The sequence below is a fragment of the Vigna umbellata genome, chromosome 1 (assembly GCF_029865625.1).
Source record: "Vigna umbellata cultivar VRB3 chromosome 1, Vumbellata_1.0, whole genome shotgun sequence".
In the NCBI taxonomy this organism is placed as follows: Eukaryota; Viridiplantae; Streptophyta; class Magnoliopsida; order Fabales; family Fabaceae; genus Vigna; species Vigna umbellata.
In genome coordinates, this window is record NC_142165.1 from 9660405 (window position 1) to 9675470 (window position 15066).

At 31.5% G+C, this 15066-nt stretch overlaps 3 protein-coding genes across 3 annotated transcripts; 2 read left to right on the forward strand and 1 right to left on the reverse strand.

Moving 5' to 3' along the window:
* The first annotated feature begins 981 nt into the window (after nucleotides 1-981).
* LOC124828453 (amino acid transporter AVT6C-like) lies at nucleotides 982-4070 on the forward strand. The gene is made up of 5 exons (XM_047301742.2): nucleotides 982-1516; nucleotides 2534-2686; nucleotides 2799-2999; nucleotides 3109-3580; nucleotides 3718-4070. The coding sequence occupies exons 1-5, from the start codon at nucleotides 1123-1125 to the stop codon at nucleotides 3833-3835; spliced, it is 1338 nt and encodes a 445-aa protein (XP_047157698.1). The 5' UTR covers nucleotides 982-1122; the 3' UTR covers nucleotides 3836-4070.
* A 1306-nt stretch (nucleotides 4071-5376) lies between these two features.
* Nucleotides 5377-7823, forward strand: LOC124828451 (amino acid transporter AVT6C-like). The gene is made up of 5 exons (XM_047301739.2): nucleotides 5377-5802; nucleotides 6184-6336; nucleotides 6586-6789; nucleotides 6875-7340; nucleotides 7458-7823. The coding sequence occupies exons 1-5, from the start codon at nucleotides 5442-5444 to the stop codon at nucleotides 7573-7575; spliced, it is 1302 nt and encodes a 433-aa protein (XP_047157695.2). The 5' UTR covers nucleotides 5377-5441; the 3' UTR covers nucleotides 7576-7823.
* A 143-nt stretch (nucleotides 7824-7966) lies between these two features.
* Nucleotides 7967-10409, reverse strand: LOC124828452 (protein LURP-one-related 10-like). Its single transcript, XM_088093720.1, has 3 exons — nucleotides 10000-10409; nucleotides 9706-9933; nucleotides 7967-8451 (listed from the first exon to the last, which is right to left on the reverse strand). Exons 1-3 carry the CDS (start codon nucleotides 10264-10266, stop codon nucleotides 8320-8322), a joined length of 627 nt encoding a protein of 208 aa, XP_087949846.1. The 5' UTR covers nucleotides 10267-10409; the 3' UTR covers nucleotides 7967-8319.
* Between the last annotated feature and the right edge of the window lie 4657 nt (nucleotides 10410-15066).

The following is a 15066-nucleotide window of genomic DNA, read 5'->3' on the forward strand; positions in this document are numbered from 1 at the left end:
TTGAACTAGTTAACTTTCAAATTTAAGTATGTGTAATTGTTAAGTACATATTTTGTGATGTTTTTACTAGATAATGGTGTCTTCTTTAGGATTTATTTTAGTTAATTAGCTCATATCAGAGTAGGTTCTCTTATTTTGCTAAATTCTCTTTTATTTTAGAATTAGTGTTAATAGAATAGTTTTAGCATATTTTTAGGAGTGTCTAGCTTGCCTTTAGTTTTTAGTAGTTTAGTTTTGCATTTTTAAGATTAGGACTCTAGATTTAGTTCGTAAGAATAGGTAATCTAGTAGTGTTAGGTGCATAAGATCTACCTTAGTTACTTTTCTTCACTGGCTTAGGAGTGTAGCATTAGTTTAGTACATGACAATTATGTTTATTAGTTTTCTTCAATTATAATATTTTTAGAAAATATAGATAGCTTAGACTAGTTAGAATACTAGTGGAAAAAGTTTTTAGATTTTTAGTTAAAAATAGACTAGGTTACTAACTTAGTTTATGTGTTTGTCATTGGTTTTGTATAGCTAATTTGTGTAACTTGAATTGGTACAACAAAATTTATATTGATTCGTTTATTTTCGTTTTTGTATCTACGTGCCTTTGGGATCCAATTCTTCATTAAATTAAATATAAACCTGTTGTCACTAATTTTTGTGGAAAATTAAAAATATGAGTTCAGTGGATTAAGATAAGATATGAATCATCAAAGTCGATCCCATTTCTACGATAAGGACAAAACATAACAGAGGTTCCCACGCAGAAGATCAGAATTACACGTCATAAAAACATATAATATCACAACTTCATTTTAATTATAAAAAAATATCTAAAATTATGCTTCTAAACACTATTTTTTGTATTTTAATTAAAACCATAAAATATGAAACAAAAAAAAAATAGACATTACTTTGTTGAGTTGACGGATATTTTTCAAGAATAATCAAAGTCACATATACGTTAGAAACAGATAAAGAAAAAAGAAAAAAGAATGTTGTTTGAGTTGTTTTTTAAATAAGGAGTTTTGTTTTTTTGTCACTGATAAAAGGAGGTAATAGGAAAAGGATAAAAATGGCGAGCTTGTGTCTCCCACTCTTCTTCCAATACACAACATTCATGATTTCCGAATGAAGATTGCATCTCACTCCGACATCACTGAAGCAGTCCAGCCTCTCCTGTCGCCGGAATGCGAGCACTCGGCGGAGGATCGGGGTGCGCCGAATGGGTCAATCAGCGGAGCGGTGTTCAACATATCGACGACCATGATCGGTGCCGGAATCATGTCGGTTCCGGCGACGATGAAGGTGCTGGGCATAGTTCCGGGGTTCCTGGTGATCCTGTTGGTGGCACTTGTAACAGATGTGACCGTGGAATTTATGCTGAGGTACACGAGTTCCGGAAAATCCACTACTTACGCGGGCATGATGGGGGAATCGTTTGGGTCCGTTGGATCCCTCGCCGTTAAGATTTGCGTTCTCATAACCAATTTCGGAATCCTCATTATATATCTCATTATTCTAGGTAATTTCCTCTTCCTTATTTTTGGAGTTCTTGTCTATATGCATATATTATTTTTATTTTATTTTTAACTAGAATAAAAGAATTAAAATGAATACGTTTTAGAATTAAAGTATTAGAATCAAATTATTGCTAAACCAGTAGAAATGAACTTGTGATTATTTTTAGTCTTTTCTTTTTACCTGCACTTTTTGTATTTTGGGTGATTGTATTCCTGAGAAATGAAAATTTCAATGGATCTGTGACTAATAATTGATTTGCAATTGTGGGAGTAGGGTATACAGTAAATAATTATTAAAATCTCCATTATTATGGTTACCATTTTTTTTCTAACAATAATAGATATTCTGTTTTGAAACGTTTTTATTAAAATTATTTCATTTTTAATAAATATTTCACTTTAATTGAAACAGAAAATAATTTATTATGTATCAATTAAAATAAAAATCAATGTATTACTGAAAATATCACTTAGTTTGATTTTTTTTCTTAATAAGCTAAAACTATTGTTAGGGTGGACGAATGAAATCATTTTTAGTTAGGTTAACGTGACTTTTATCTTTTTTTTTGAATCTGAGTGTTAACAACATTAACAATACACTATTTAATACATATTTTTTTTCTCACATACATTTACTTTTGATTAAACTTTATTTAAATCTATACAATTATTTGAGAATTATTAAACGCGATGTTAGATTTATTTAAAAAATATTTCTAATATATCAGTTAAAATAGAACGTGTTTGAAAGTGGGGGGGATATAATTAAGCTGTTCACACCGCCATATCTTCATAGTTTCAACCATTCTCTACATTATATGTATTTAAGGTTTTTAATGTATGAAAAAAAATAATATTTGGATTACATATTATGTGAAAATCAAGCTAAACTATGTTATCCATAATTTATTAATAATTTTTGACTAAAAAATATGACATGTGGAGATTGAGCTATTTTTTCTCTTAATAATTTGTGATACGTATAAATTTGAGTGTGTTGATTGCCTTGGGTTATGAAGGAGACGTGCTGTGTGGAAATGAGTCCAACGGAACTACACACTTGGGTGTTCTACAAGAATGGTTTGGCATCCATTGGTGGACCTCTCGTGCTTTTACTCTTCTTATTGTTGCTCTCTTCATAATGCTTCCACTCGTTATGTTACGTCGTGTTGGTAAGCACTCTTACTTTTCAAATGCATAAGCAATTAATTGCTACACTTTGTCTTAACAATTGGCTAATCAAGCATAGCCTGTGTCTTCGTTTTCGATGTTTTCTGTGAACAGATTCACTGAGGTATACTTCTGCAATATCAATCCTACTAGCATTGGTCTTTCTTGCAATATGCTCATCAATGGCGTTTAGTGCATTGTTGTCCGGCAAAACTCAATCACTAAGGATGGTGCCTGATTTCTCTCTAGTCACTGTCCTTGATCTTTTCACCACTATCCCTGTCTTTGTCACTGGTTTCGGATTCCATGTCAATGGTTAGTTTCATGATTTTATAAGTTCCTACTGATTATTTATAATTTTTTCTTTTCATTTTGAAGAAAATAATTTGCTTATTTGTGTGAATGAACACATGATTTGATGCAGTTCATCCAATTAGAGCAGAGATTGGAAAAGTTACAGACATGGGTAAGGCTGTGAAGATTTCATTAGTAATATGCGTGGTTGTTTACTTTGCCATTGGCTTCTTTGCGTACCTATTATTTGGGGACTCCATCATGCCCGATGTGTTAGTAAACTTTGATCAAAACTCCAATACCCATGTTGGTCGATTGCTGAACGATATTGTTAGAATAAGCTATGCACTCCATCTTGCCCTTGTCTTCCCCATCATGAACTATTCCTTGAGGATCAACATAGATGAACTTATTTTCTCAAACAAAAATAAACCTCCCTTGGCTTCAGACACCCCAAGATTTGTGTCACTCACTTTGTCTTTGCTAGTCCTCACATACTTGGTGGCTGTTGCCATCCCAAACATTTGGTATTTCTTCCAGTTCTTGGGATCCACAACCGTTGTTTGCACCTCATTCATCTTTCCTGCTGCAATAGTTCTAAGGTATATGCTACTATCAAATTTTCCTACTCTTTATATATCTATAACTTTGCTTAATTTATATATTCATTGATGTTTTCTGTCTGTACACAGAGATGGCAAAACAGAGTTTGTTTCTCATTCTTCTCTTTTGAATGCAGGGACATGCATGGCATATCAAAGACAAAAGATCGAGTCATTGCAATTTCGGTCATTGTTTTTGCTGTTGGGACAAGCGGAATTGCTATATGGACCAACTTGAATCCAGGGGATGGTTAATGATTAAAATTAGCCATGTTATTAAGAGGTTGATTGGTTTGATGAATCCAATATACTGAATCAATTAAAATTCAAAATCTTTGTTTAGTTAGGTTATCTAAATTAAACTAGTAAAGTTGATGGATGATGGATTTTCTAAAAAATCCATTAAATCCAGGTTGAACAAATGATATTAAATATTGTTAATGATTTTATTATTTGTTTAAGCTATTTTTTATTGAATACCCTTTATACATGTAACATTGAGTTCTTTATTATTTGTTTAAAATACAATATCCTTTTGATGGTGTTTTTGATTTACCATAACATTGAGTTATGTGTGGGTGTTCTACTCAACGTGTTTTTATATTGTGGGTGTCAGGTGCTAGAAGATTTAAAAAGACAGAAAACTGGTTCTAAATTTAATAATATATCAAATTTCTTTTTATTTTTTGTCTGATTTTTTTCTCTCAACTAAAATTGTTAGCTTCACTCAGTTCAAATTGAACCAAATGTTAACTTTGTAAAAATGTAACTTTTGAGTTAATTAACCAGTAACAGTTTTGACTTTGCAGAAACTCGTGTTGATTTCATTTATCAAAATTACAACAAACTTATATTATAATTTTTAATTAAAAAATTCACGTGATCAATTTTATAAATATAAGAGTTAAAAATATGAATATGATTATGATATATATAGATATAGATATAAAATATAGATATAATTCACCTTATTTATATTTTTTTTTATTAAATTTTTATTAAAATATATTATTTGTGGTTAACACAATTCCAAGAACCCACTGGAATCATAATTCTATTTGACGTGTCATAATTCTATTTGACATGAATTATTTAGATATTTGAATATTTGTAATTTATGGTCTGCTATCTTTCAAACAAATTTACTTAGACAACCTTATTCTAAGATATTTTTAATATTTTATTTCTTATTTATTTGTTTTGTAGCATGTTTTTCCATTATCTGAAGGTATTCTTTGGTCTTCGATTTACTTCGTATTCAGTAAAACAAATTATTCTTTATAAACTACATTTTTTCTACCTTATCTTGATTTTAACTACACATCTAGTCTAAGTTGTCTTCTACTGTTAAATTTAATTTAATTTTGAAGTTATAAATAATTTTGTATATATAATAAAAAACAAAATTTATATAAAATACACTGAATGAAACGTTCATTTTAAATATAATAATTATATAAAAGTTAAGAAAAATTATTATTTTGTCAGGACAGCTTTTAAGACAAATTCTTTAAAGGTTATAAGTAATTGACCAATAAGAGAAAGGGTCCACACAGCCATTCTTCATATTCCAAGTTACTTGACCAAGAAGAAAAAGGGTCCACACCGCCATTCTTCACATTCCCGTCCAAGTTCATCACGCTTCTCATCCATCCTGCAATAAACGACGTCGAATCCTCACGCTTTCACATTTACCATATTACCCTTTTGTCTTCTACCTTTATTTGTCCATGCCAATTCATAAATGGCATTATCGTAACCTCGCAACCTTAATAATTGGAATGTAAAGTAATTATAAATCCAACCATCTTGTCGTTAGACACTACACTTATCATCGCTGTTCCTACACACCACTGCTGGAATGTCGCCTGTGACCGGAGCTCGTGTTCCTCTCCTCCCTGACTCTAAGGGTGGTGTTCCTCCGGCAACGATTTCTGGTGCTGTGTTCAATGTTGCCAACAGCATAATCGGCGCTGGCATAATGTCTCTTCCGGCAACCTTGAAGGTTCTTGGTGTGATTCCGGCTTTGGTGTTGATTCTTGTGATTGCGTTTCTGGCTGAACTTTCTGTAGAGTTCCTGATGAGGTTCACGCGTGCTGGACAGACGACAACGTATGCTGGTGTGATGAGAGAGGCATTTGGACCAGTGGGAGCTGTAGCAGCTCAGATAGCTGTTGGATTTACTAATATGGGGTGTTTAATTATGTACCTTATTATTGCTGGTAAGCAAATATTTAACTTTCTTTTAAATTTATTAATTAGGATATGGACAGAGTTTTTTTATAACAGCTCTATGTAAAGACATGTAAGAAGTAAAATTCAGATAATTTTCTCCTAATCTATGTATGAAAAAGATTTATTTTACAATTCAACTTATTTATTTATTTTTTAACTTTTCTAAAAAGGTGCTTCTGAAAAGTTACTTTAATAAAAGTTTTATAAATTTTAATTTTTTAATGTTGCATGAAAAAACTTTAATGTATAATGAAAGTCACTTCACTTCTTTTATTTTTATGTTTTGAGAAGTCTTTGAGAAAATTTCTCAGAAAAACTTTGTTCAAAGATCAATTATGATAACTTGGGTTACTTGATGCAATGAACAGCGGATGTGTTTTCTGGTAATAATCGCCAAGGAGAAGTACACTTGGGTGTTTTGCAACAATGGTTTGGAGTTCACTGGTGGAATTCAAGGGAATTTACTTTGTTAGTGATCTTGCTCTTAATTTTGCTTCCATTGGTCTTGTACCGTCGTGTAGGTAAGTTCTCATTACATTTCTCTTTGTTTCACTGTGGTTATGATGCTCAAATTTGTATCATGAATTTACTAGCCCATTTAACAAAACTTAAATACTGTTGTATTAGATTGAAGTTTCATCACTCAAATTTTGATTAGAAAATAAAGTAGAAGTTTTGTTCTTTTTTGTTATTGATATAAGATGTGCATGAGTGTGCATAGCCAGGAATAACATTTTATTTTGTATCATGCCATTGTGTGTTGGTTGCAGAGTCGTTGAAGTTCAGCTCTGCAATATCAACTTTTCTTGCTGTGGCCTTTGTTACAACTTGTACTGTGTTGGCCATAATTGCTATTGTAGAAGGAAGAACACAGTCTCCTAAATTGATTCCTCATTTGGACGAACAGACCACTTTCTTCGACCTGTTTACTGCAGTTCCAGTGATTGTCACAGCTTACACATTTCATTTTAATGGTACTTGTCAAGTTATAATCAATGGTGGTTTTGTTACCCTTATAGTAGATTTGGTAACTGATGATTGATTTTACTTGAACTGCAGTACATCCAATTGGATTTGAGCTTGCTAATGCATCAGATATGACAACAGCAGTTCGATTAGCATTACTGCTTTGTGCAGCTATTTACTTTTCTATAGGACTATTTGGGTATCTCTTGTTTGGGGATTCCACACAATCTGATATTCTGGTAAATTTTGACCAGAATACTGGATCTGCAGTTGGTTCTTTGCTCAATGTTTTAGTTCGATTAAGCTATGGATTGCATGTTATACTCACTTTTCCAGTTTTGAACTTCTCCTTAAGAACCAACATAGATGAATTCCTCTTTCCCAAGAAGCCTCTATTAGCCACTGACTCTAAGAGATTTGTGAGTCTCACTGTAGTTTTACTAGTCTTGAGCTACCTTGCTGCTGTAGCAGTCCCAGATATTTGGTACATCTTTCAGTTTGTGGGATCAACATCTACTGTGTGTCTTTCCTTTGTCTTCCCTGGTGCTATTGTTCTAAGGTAATCTACCATTTTCTCTAGTAATTATATTCATTTGTCTTCCATTTAAGACTTGCAATTTCCAAATAAATAAACAAAACCCCATTCTAAATTGTTTTTGTTTCAAAAAAATGGCAGGGATTTATACGGTATAGCAACTAGAAGGGACAAAATCATTGCACTGTTTATGGTCATACTAGCTGCAATAACAAGTGTGATTGCAATCTCCACCAACGTATACAAAGCTTTTCAGTAGAAGCTCATCATCTGTGTTTTCTTCTTTTTCCTATCTCTTTCCATTTATGAAAGTTTTGGTCAGTCCAGAGATTCAAGATTCAGAGAGGGAGACAATAGCAGAAACATTTGACAGTCGAGGCACGTGTCTTTAGGATGGTGTTGTATCTCATTATTACTTGTTATAAAATTGGTATATCTAGCAGTGTAAAATAACAAGCATGCCAAAGAAATAACATCATTTAAGCAGTAGAACTGAGTTTTCTTTAATTATGTCTGCAGAAGTTTTACTTTTTATTTTCTAAAACTGAACAATTTAGTCATTTCTAAGATCTCTATCCTCCAAATCCAAAAACCAGCCTCATTGCTTTAAATGAATATAATTTAATGTTGAAAGTTAACAAATTTTGGCCACAATCCCAGTTGCATATACACTTCCTGTTAAAATGTTGGTAGTTGATGTCCATTATTCTGAACAGATCTCAGTCAACGTCACCTTCATGGAATTAAAAAATAATTCACTGAGTCGGTTCATCAGTTCTTTAACGATTAGTTTTCTGTCATATTGATGGAGAAGGAACAGCTGGTGGAATAGTCAGAAGACAAATTTATTAAAATAAACAAGTTCATTGTATATGTGATTGGATCGATCTCCCAGTGATCTATGTTATGTTACTTATTTTTTAATATAAGCATATTTTAAAGATGTTGTTCAAAACATGTTTTAAAAAATGGATACAATTGAATTTATAATTGTATTCTACAACTATATGTAATCATTTACAGTGAGTATTACAAGTAAGGCAACAATGAAAGCATAGTCCACCCCTGCATTTATTTTGACTCTAAAGCTTTCTGTCCAATTGCTGAAATTGTTTCTTGGATATACATCAATTACCTGCAAACATGTTGAAGTTTATCTTTTTGGTTTGTAGTCACTTTTCCATTTTTAGAGAAAAAAAAATCAGGAACTTTGCGCTTAATAATCTAAGTTAAGTAATTTATATATTTCATAATTTACTCACGAAACATTTTATTCATCTCAACTTATTGAAAAGTTAAATGAGAGAGTCTTACCACAATAAATGTGAAAGATGCTCAGATTAATTTAATTTATAGAAGTTCTAGTTACTTCATTTCTTTAATTTAATTCTATAAATAGTACTATTGGAAACTTTACTTAATTAAAACATTTTTTATTAAATTAAAAGAGTTAAAACAAAAGGATACCCCTGATGATAACCATAAACTATTGACATGTTCATGATATACAATTTATTGAATTCAACCAACTACAGAGATGTCTTATTTTTTTAATTCAATATAGACTAGACTTTTAACTAGCTAAAACAAATTCAAATATCTTTAGTAATATTAAATAAATTTAGTTGAACGATTTTGGATAAAGAATTTTAGAAGATAATTATTCTATAAAGAATTTGAAATATTCTATAGTATAATATATTATTTGGATAGATAACTATAAAAGAAAGAAAAATTATGAAAGTATACAGAATTTGGAACTTTTTCATAGCCTCTTTTCACTTAAATTTATCCTCACTCATTCAAGATTGATATGTCATTGGCTCGACATCGATTTTTCGACTTAATGAATGTTTTCTTTTAGTTAAAACCGGTTGTTGTTAGTTTTAATCGTTGTAACGAAAGTTAACTGTTTACAAACATAAGCCAATATTATTTTTTAGCTAATGTTGGTAGCAATTTTTTGTCCATATCAACAATGTTTTTGGTTGATATCAAAATACAATTTTTTTTCCGTTAACATGATGTATTATTTTCAGTTGATGTGATGCCAAAACATTAATTAGAATTTTGTGTTAATGTTTATTAAGATTGTTTACAGCACATGTTGATCACAATGTAGGTTAGAATTATTTATCGATTAACATCCATAAGGTTTATTTTACTACCGTTAACAGTTATTTTTTCATTGATGTTAATTAGAATTTTTTTATTAATTTTTAATGAAACTATTTTTTGATTGATATAAATAAAAAAAATCTAGTCGAGTTGAATATAAATTATGTTTTTAGTTATTAATGAAACTATTAGGCTAAATTAATTATGCAATGTTAAAAATTAAATAAAAATAATTAAAATCCAGTATTCTTAGAAAGGGCATACAACGCACCTCTGCAATGACGGTGTCTCCTTTGTAAATTTTGCAGGAGTTGTCGATGTGGCTCCCGACAAGTTGAAAGCTGCTGATAGCTTCGTTCATATCGGCGGCCATGAACACATCAAGCCGTGGCTTCATGTCAAGAGGGTGCGATCGTTGAACCCCAAATATCAGATCCTTCTCCTCCGAGCTTCTTCCTTTGTGAACCATCCACCGATGCCTCAGTGATTTCAGATTAATCTTCAAGAACATCAATATCAGACACTACTTCTATCATATTCATGCATGAAAAACATAAAGGTTTACCTTCTCACGCATTGTAAGTATGGGGGAACCACCACCATCACGCATCATTCTCTTCTTCCGAACGTCTAGGCCTGAGCCATCAACTTCAAACAAGACATTACCGTTAACATCTAATACTTTGTATCTTTGCTTTAACAACACTCCGCAGTATTTCTTTCTCACTGTTATTTCTGTTGGCGAAGTTACACAGAAGCTATCGTCCACAACACTGATCTTCGAGAACCCTTCTGCAACTTCCAATGGCAATTCAGAACCACTGGCCTCCATAAGATCTTATAGAAAGAAGATTTTTGCTTGGATTTTGTTGGTGTATAGGGCAGGAAGCAAACGCTATATATATGTATATTTGAGAGCTGAAGTGGTTCTCTTTTCTCATGTTTGGTGTTCTTGAATTATCAGAACAAAACACGGTAGAAAAGTGAGATAAGGAATCACTATTTTAATAATTACTTAATTAATTTTGTTAGCACGAGCTTGATGTCTATTATTACCAATCAGAAATTCAAAATGACTTTTCGTATATTTCATAGTCAGCTCTGAGACCTGAAGATAGATCACGACTCTGATAGCCTTCGTTTTTTGACGGTTCTCTCTTCTGTAATCTGCTACTTACTCATTCTAATTTGACAGATGATTTCTCCGTAAACTTAGATAATTCAGAGATGAATTAATATATATATATATATATATATATATATATATATATATATATATATATATATATGTTCTTACATTTAACTTTTTCAAACAGTTAAGTTTTGAATTTGTGAGTATAGTTTTAGCTTATGTAGAAAAACTTATTTCAATATTATTATTTTCTAATATTCTAAATGAATATTTTGAAATCTTGATTCAAAAAGGTTAGCTGAAAATTTTTGTAGAATTTCTGTCTCAAAGTTCAGACTGAAGAATATTTGAAATGTAGGAAAAAGAAATACTAAAGCAGTTGACCCCTAAACCTTTTAGAGACAATGTACCGAGTTGAAATTGGTATTTAATGTGTATGAAAACATTTAGAGGAACCAAGTCAATATAGCCAAAAACATGTACTTCAGATTTTACAAGTAATCGAATGAATGTCATAAACAAGGATTTAACTATCACCTTTAATATAAGTTATTTGCAATGATAAAAAAAATACTTTAAACCTAAATAATTATAAAAAATGATGATTTTTGAATCTTTTCAACATATCTCAATGAGTGATTTGTTACGGAAAGATAGTGTCAAAGATGGATGCTCTCAGGGTAGACTAAATCAGATTTAAAGCAACACAAAATAAATAACAATAAAAATAAAACAACATAAAAGAATCCTCTGTAGCCTTCTTAAATAGTCTTTCACCTTGTTTCATGTGAATCAGCAGAAGTACTCATGTCGCATTATTTGTTACTCTGAAACTTTTATTGATTTCATTGTCATTCATTTCTTCGGTGTATGCATTTCTCCACCTTATATGTTCTGTGTCTCACCTAGCTTGTTGAGAAAATCAATTTACATACACTATCACTATTTTGTGTGAATCAAATGGCATGACAGATTTTGTATTTGATAATGAATGTTCCAATAAAACTTTTCTCAGTGGTTATTTGACATTGGAGGTTACATTGTCTTGTCTTTATACATCTTGTCATTTCTTTAGTGTATTTATTTTTCATACTATGTGTTTTTTGTCTTACCTAAATTGTCAAGAAACACTAGTACATATGTTATTATTTTATGCAAATAAAAATGACACGATAAATGTATAGTATGATCGTCCGATCATCTATGAATCGGGTGGTCAACCAGTATACGATCACATATGAGTTGCTCAATTGGACTAAAAACAAAGTTAACGCTAAAAATAATTACATTAATCTTAAGCTAGATCATCATAGTTTGGGCCGTAATTAGTCCAACACTAATCAGAAGTCCATCTCCAAAATCTATAAATACTGGTTTGGTATTCAAGTAGTTGGTTACATTGATTGCACATTTATTGCTAGCGCTATCAGACAAACACTGACTTTAGCACTTGGTATTACCTGAATACCAAACTTATATTTATAGATTTTGGAGATGTGTTTTTTATTAGTGTTGGGATAATTACGATTCAAACGGTGGTGATCTAACTTAGGGTTAATGTAATTATTCTTAGAGTTAATTCTGATTTTAGTCCGACCAATTGGTTTACCGACCGACTCATATGGGATTGTAGACTAGTTAACCATCTGATGCATAGCTTACCGGACGGTCATCTATACAATAAATTTTGTATTTGATCTATAATGTTAATGAAAAATTTTCAGGATAGTTGTTTGATAATGGACTCATTCTTATGCGTTACTATTACTAAAGTGTCAAACTCCCCTTCTATATAGAGATGAGAAATGAATACAACTTTTGATTAACATAACCATTCCTGCAATAATAACCGAAACTAACATACTAATTAACTAGCTATCTGCCATTAGTTAAATTGTTACATGGTGATGGTGATGATAGCATGTATAATGGAGGAGTGTAAACATTTTACACTACAAATAAATTCTTTATGGATCTTTCAATGAATTATTCATAAAAAAACATAAAACATAATACCAATGAGATACGAGTAGAATCCAAAGGAATTGTCACCGTTTCTAATCCAAAACATTATGACTCACATTTGGATAATCCAATAATTTTTCCTGTATGAGTTCCTTCGTATTGATACTTCTCTCTCACGGAAACATTTCACACCATGATTACCTCCTTAGTTGTATAGCCAATCATCATACATGACATGCTTACCTAATTCTATGACAAGAAAATTTTTGATATAGCTATTCATGTGAGTTGGTCACCAAGACTAACAATCTGATGAGTCTTTTGAAGAAGATTTAGATAAGACACAATATTAATAAGACATGAGTTCAAGCCACGTAAAGGACTCATATTTGGTTTCCCAAGAGACCCTGACTATGTTATATCAATGGAATTAAGGTCATAACATCTTGCTTTGCAACAAAATTGTAATTAACAGTTTAAACAAAACCAAGTAAGATATATTCTATCGATCATTTACAACAACATGTGAAAATCGTAGGAAGGAACAAAGTCGTCCTCTTGGTCTTTCATCCAGCACTACACACATCACCTACCGAATTTATTGAGTGACCCCGAGCCAACAATGAATACTCTAATTCATGTACAATACATGCACATAATATGAATAAAACATTGCATTCATAATGTCCCACAAAACATATAATGTTATGGAAGGAAAATTGTAAGTTGATTCTGTTTAAAAAATACATCATCACGATGAAGTCCAAATGCAAGAAAGTACAAACCATGAAGTGTGAAAATATGGTAGTAAATGTGTTTCTGAAAAAGACAGTAATTATTGCAGTATATATTAGAATATCAGAAACCAGAAGGAGAAAAGAGATAAGGAAGAAAATGATCTTATTATTATCAACCAAAAGGCTAATATATACAACATAAAAAGAAACAGAACTGAACTGTGAACAGAGATAAAATTACTGAGAAGTTTGAAACAACTTCTCTTGGTTGTAGGAACAATCAGTCTACTTTTTCCTATTCTTTTACATTAATCCTTTTATGAGCGTGAACAAAAATAAGATAGTAAATACTACTCCAATAATCTTTTTTCGAAACCTCCTGTAAGACCCTGTCCTTCCTCATGTTAGAAAATTATTGTTTGAAAAGAAAAAAAAATGGCTCCTAAATAAGTAGGAAATTTGGTTTATGTTTATTCCAACCTTCTATTCTTTTCCAGAAAAAAATATAGTAAAGCAAAGGCAAAGTTATAGGATACTAGATTCTGGTGCAGGATTTCTTGAATACGAACCGTGAGTGAAAGCCATGCTTTTTCTTTATAATGGGAGTTAGGAGGACAAAACTGATACAGTCAGGCAGTAATTAGCAAGCATTTGTATAGGGCTAACACTTTATGAATGGTAGTTAACGTTGATAGAAGAAAGAATGTGTTATAGTTGGTAAGAAATTACTATACTTCTTTGCTTTGATCACGAGATTTTTTTTTTTTCAAGTTGTGATCATTATCATCGACAAATGTCGTTGATGGCTATGCATTAATGAAAAACAATAGTTTCTTTCCAAATTTATTCTTTTGTTGGTTTCATTTCAACTCTGATATTAAGTTCTGAGCTTCATGTTACTATTTCGCTGAGTCAGTTCCCTAGTCTTGTTGCCAATATTCTTTAACATGTAAGAGAATAGTAAGAGTGCAACCTGCACACTTTATGGAAGTTTGTTGGTTGCTAGTTAGCCTTTTGCTAATGTTCAAGTTCCAATTCTAATCTTGCTGCATAGGGATGCTAAATTCCTCTGGTTTGGCTATTTTACACGAATACATTTTTATATTTTTTGTTAGAGTATTTAATCCATATCTTAGTATGTTTAGAACATCTATAGTATCTTACCCACTTATCACACCTTAAGTATTTATTTGGGCTAACAGCTGATTTCAGCAGCGATCATAGTGTCAAACAACACTAAAACTGCGACAGAGATATGTTGGAAATCCAAAGAAGTTGAATAGAAATAAAAATGAATGACTCATAAACTAATTTCTTTAAGGTTTCTGAGAATGATGTCAATCTATTATATGGTTAGTTTAGATTTCATTTGTGCTTTTGTCTCCCTCCTTTAGACCCAATAAGATAATATCAAGAATATCCTGGAAACCAAACAAATTATTCGTCTAAACATTCCATTTGTCTCATTTCTTGCTATCAAGAACTGGTAAATTTCTAGGAATGTGCCCGTTGAGAGCCGTCATGGTGATGACAAATTACACTATGATAAAAAAGAACTCTCTTCTTTTGTCAAGTCCCAAGATCTTCTTGTTCTGGATACTAATTTGTTAGGAAGAGAGAAGTTGCGGGTTGATTCATGACCATTCTTGACAATAGTTATACAGAAAGCTTACTATTAGACGAAATATTAACTTTTTTTTACTTTAGCTAAAGCAACCCAAGTTCACGAGTTTCGTTCCCGCTGACAATTGTTCAGAAGGTTGCACAATTATCCTGTGACGTAGGTTAAATGAGTCAA

Coding starts and splice junctions, on each gene's coding strand:
- LOC124828453 (XM_047301742.2), top strand. CDS start 1,123: ATGAAGATTGCATCTCACTCCGACATCACTGAAGCAGTCCAGCCTCTC. Junction 2,687..2,798: donor CGTTATGTTACGTCGTGTTG/GTAAGCACTCTT, acceptor TTCTGTGAACAG/ATTCACTGAGGTATACTTCT. Junction 3,581..3,717: donor CCTGCTGCAATAGTTCTAAG/GTATATGCTACT, acceptor TTTTGAATGCAG/GGACATGCATGGCATATCAA.
- LOC124828452 (XM_088093720.1), bottom strand. CDS start 10,266: ATGGAGGCCAGTGGTTCTGAATTGCCATTGGAAGTTGCAGAAGGGTTC. Junction 9,934..9,999: donor TACTTACAATGCGTGAGAAG/GTAAACCTTTAT, acceptor ATGTTCTTGAAG/ATTAATCTGAAATCACTGAG. Junction 8,452..9,705: donor GAGACACCGTCATTGCAGAG/GTGCGTTGTATG, acceptor ACATGTTTGCAG/GTAATTGATGTATATCCAAG.
- LOC124828451 (XM_047301739.2), top strand. CDS start 5,442: ATGTCGCCTGTGACCGGAGCTCGTGTTCCTCTCCTCCCTGACTCTAAG. Junction 6,337..6,585: donor GGTCTTGTACCGTCGTGTAG/GTAAGTTCTCAT, acceptor TGTTGGTTGCAG/AGTCGTTGAAGTTCAGCTCT. Junction 7,341..7,457: donor CCTGGTGCTATTGTTCTAAG/GTAATCTACCAT, acceptor AAAAAATGGCAG/GGATTTATACGGTATAGCAA.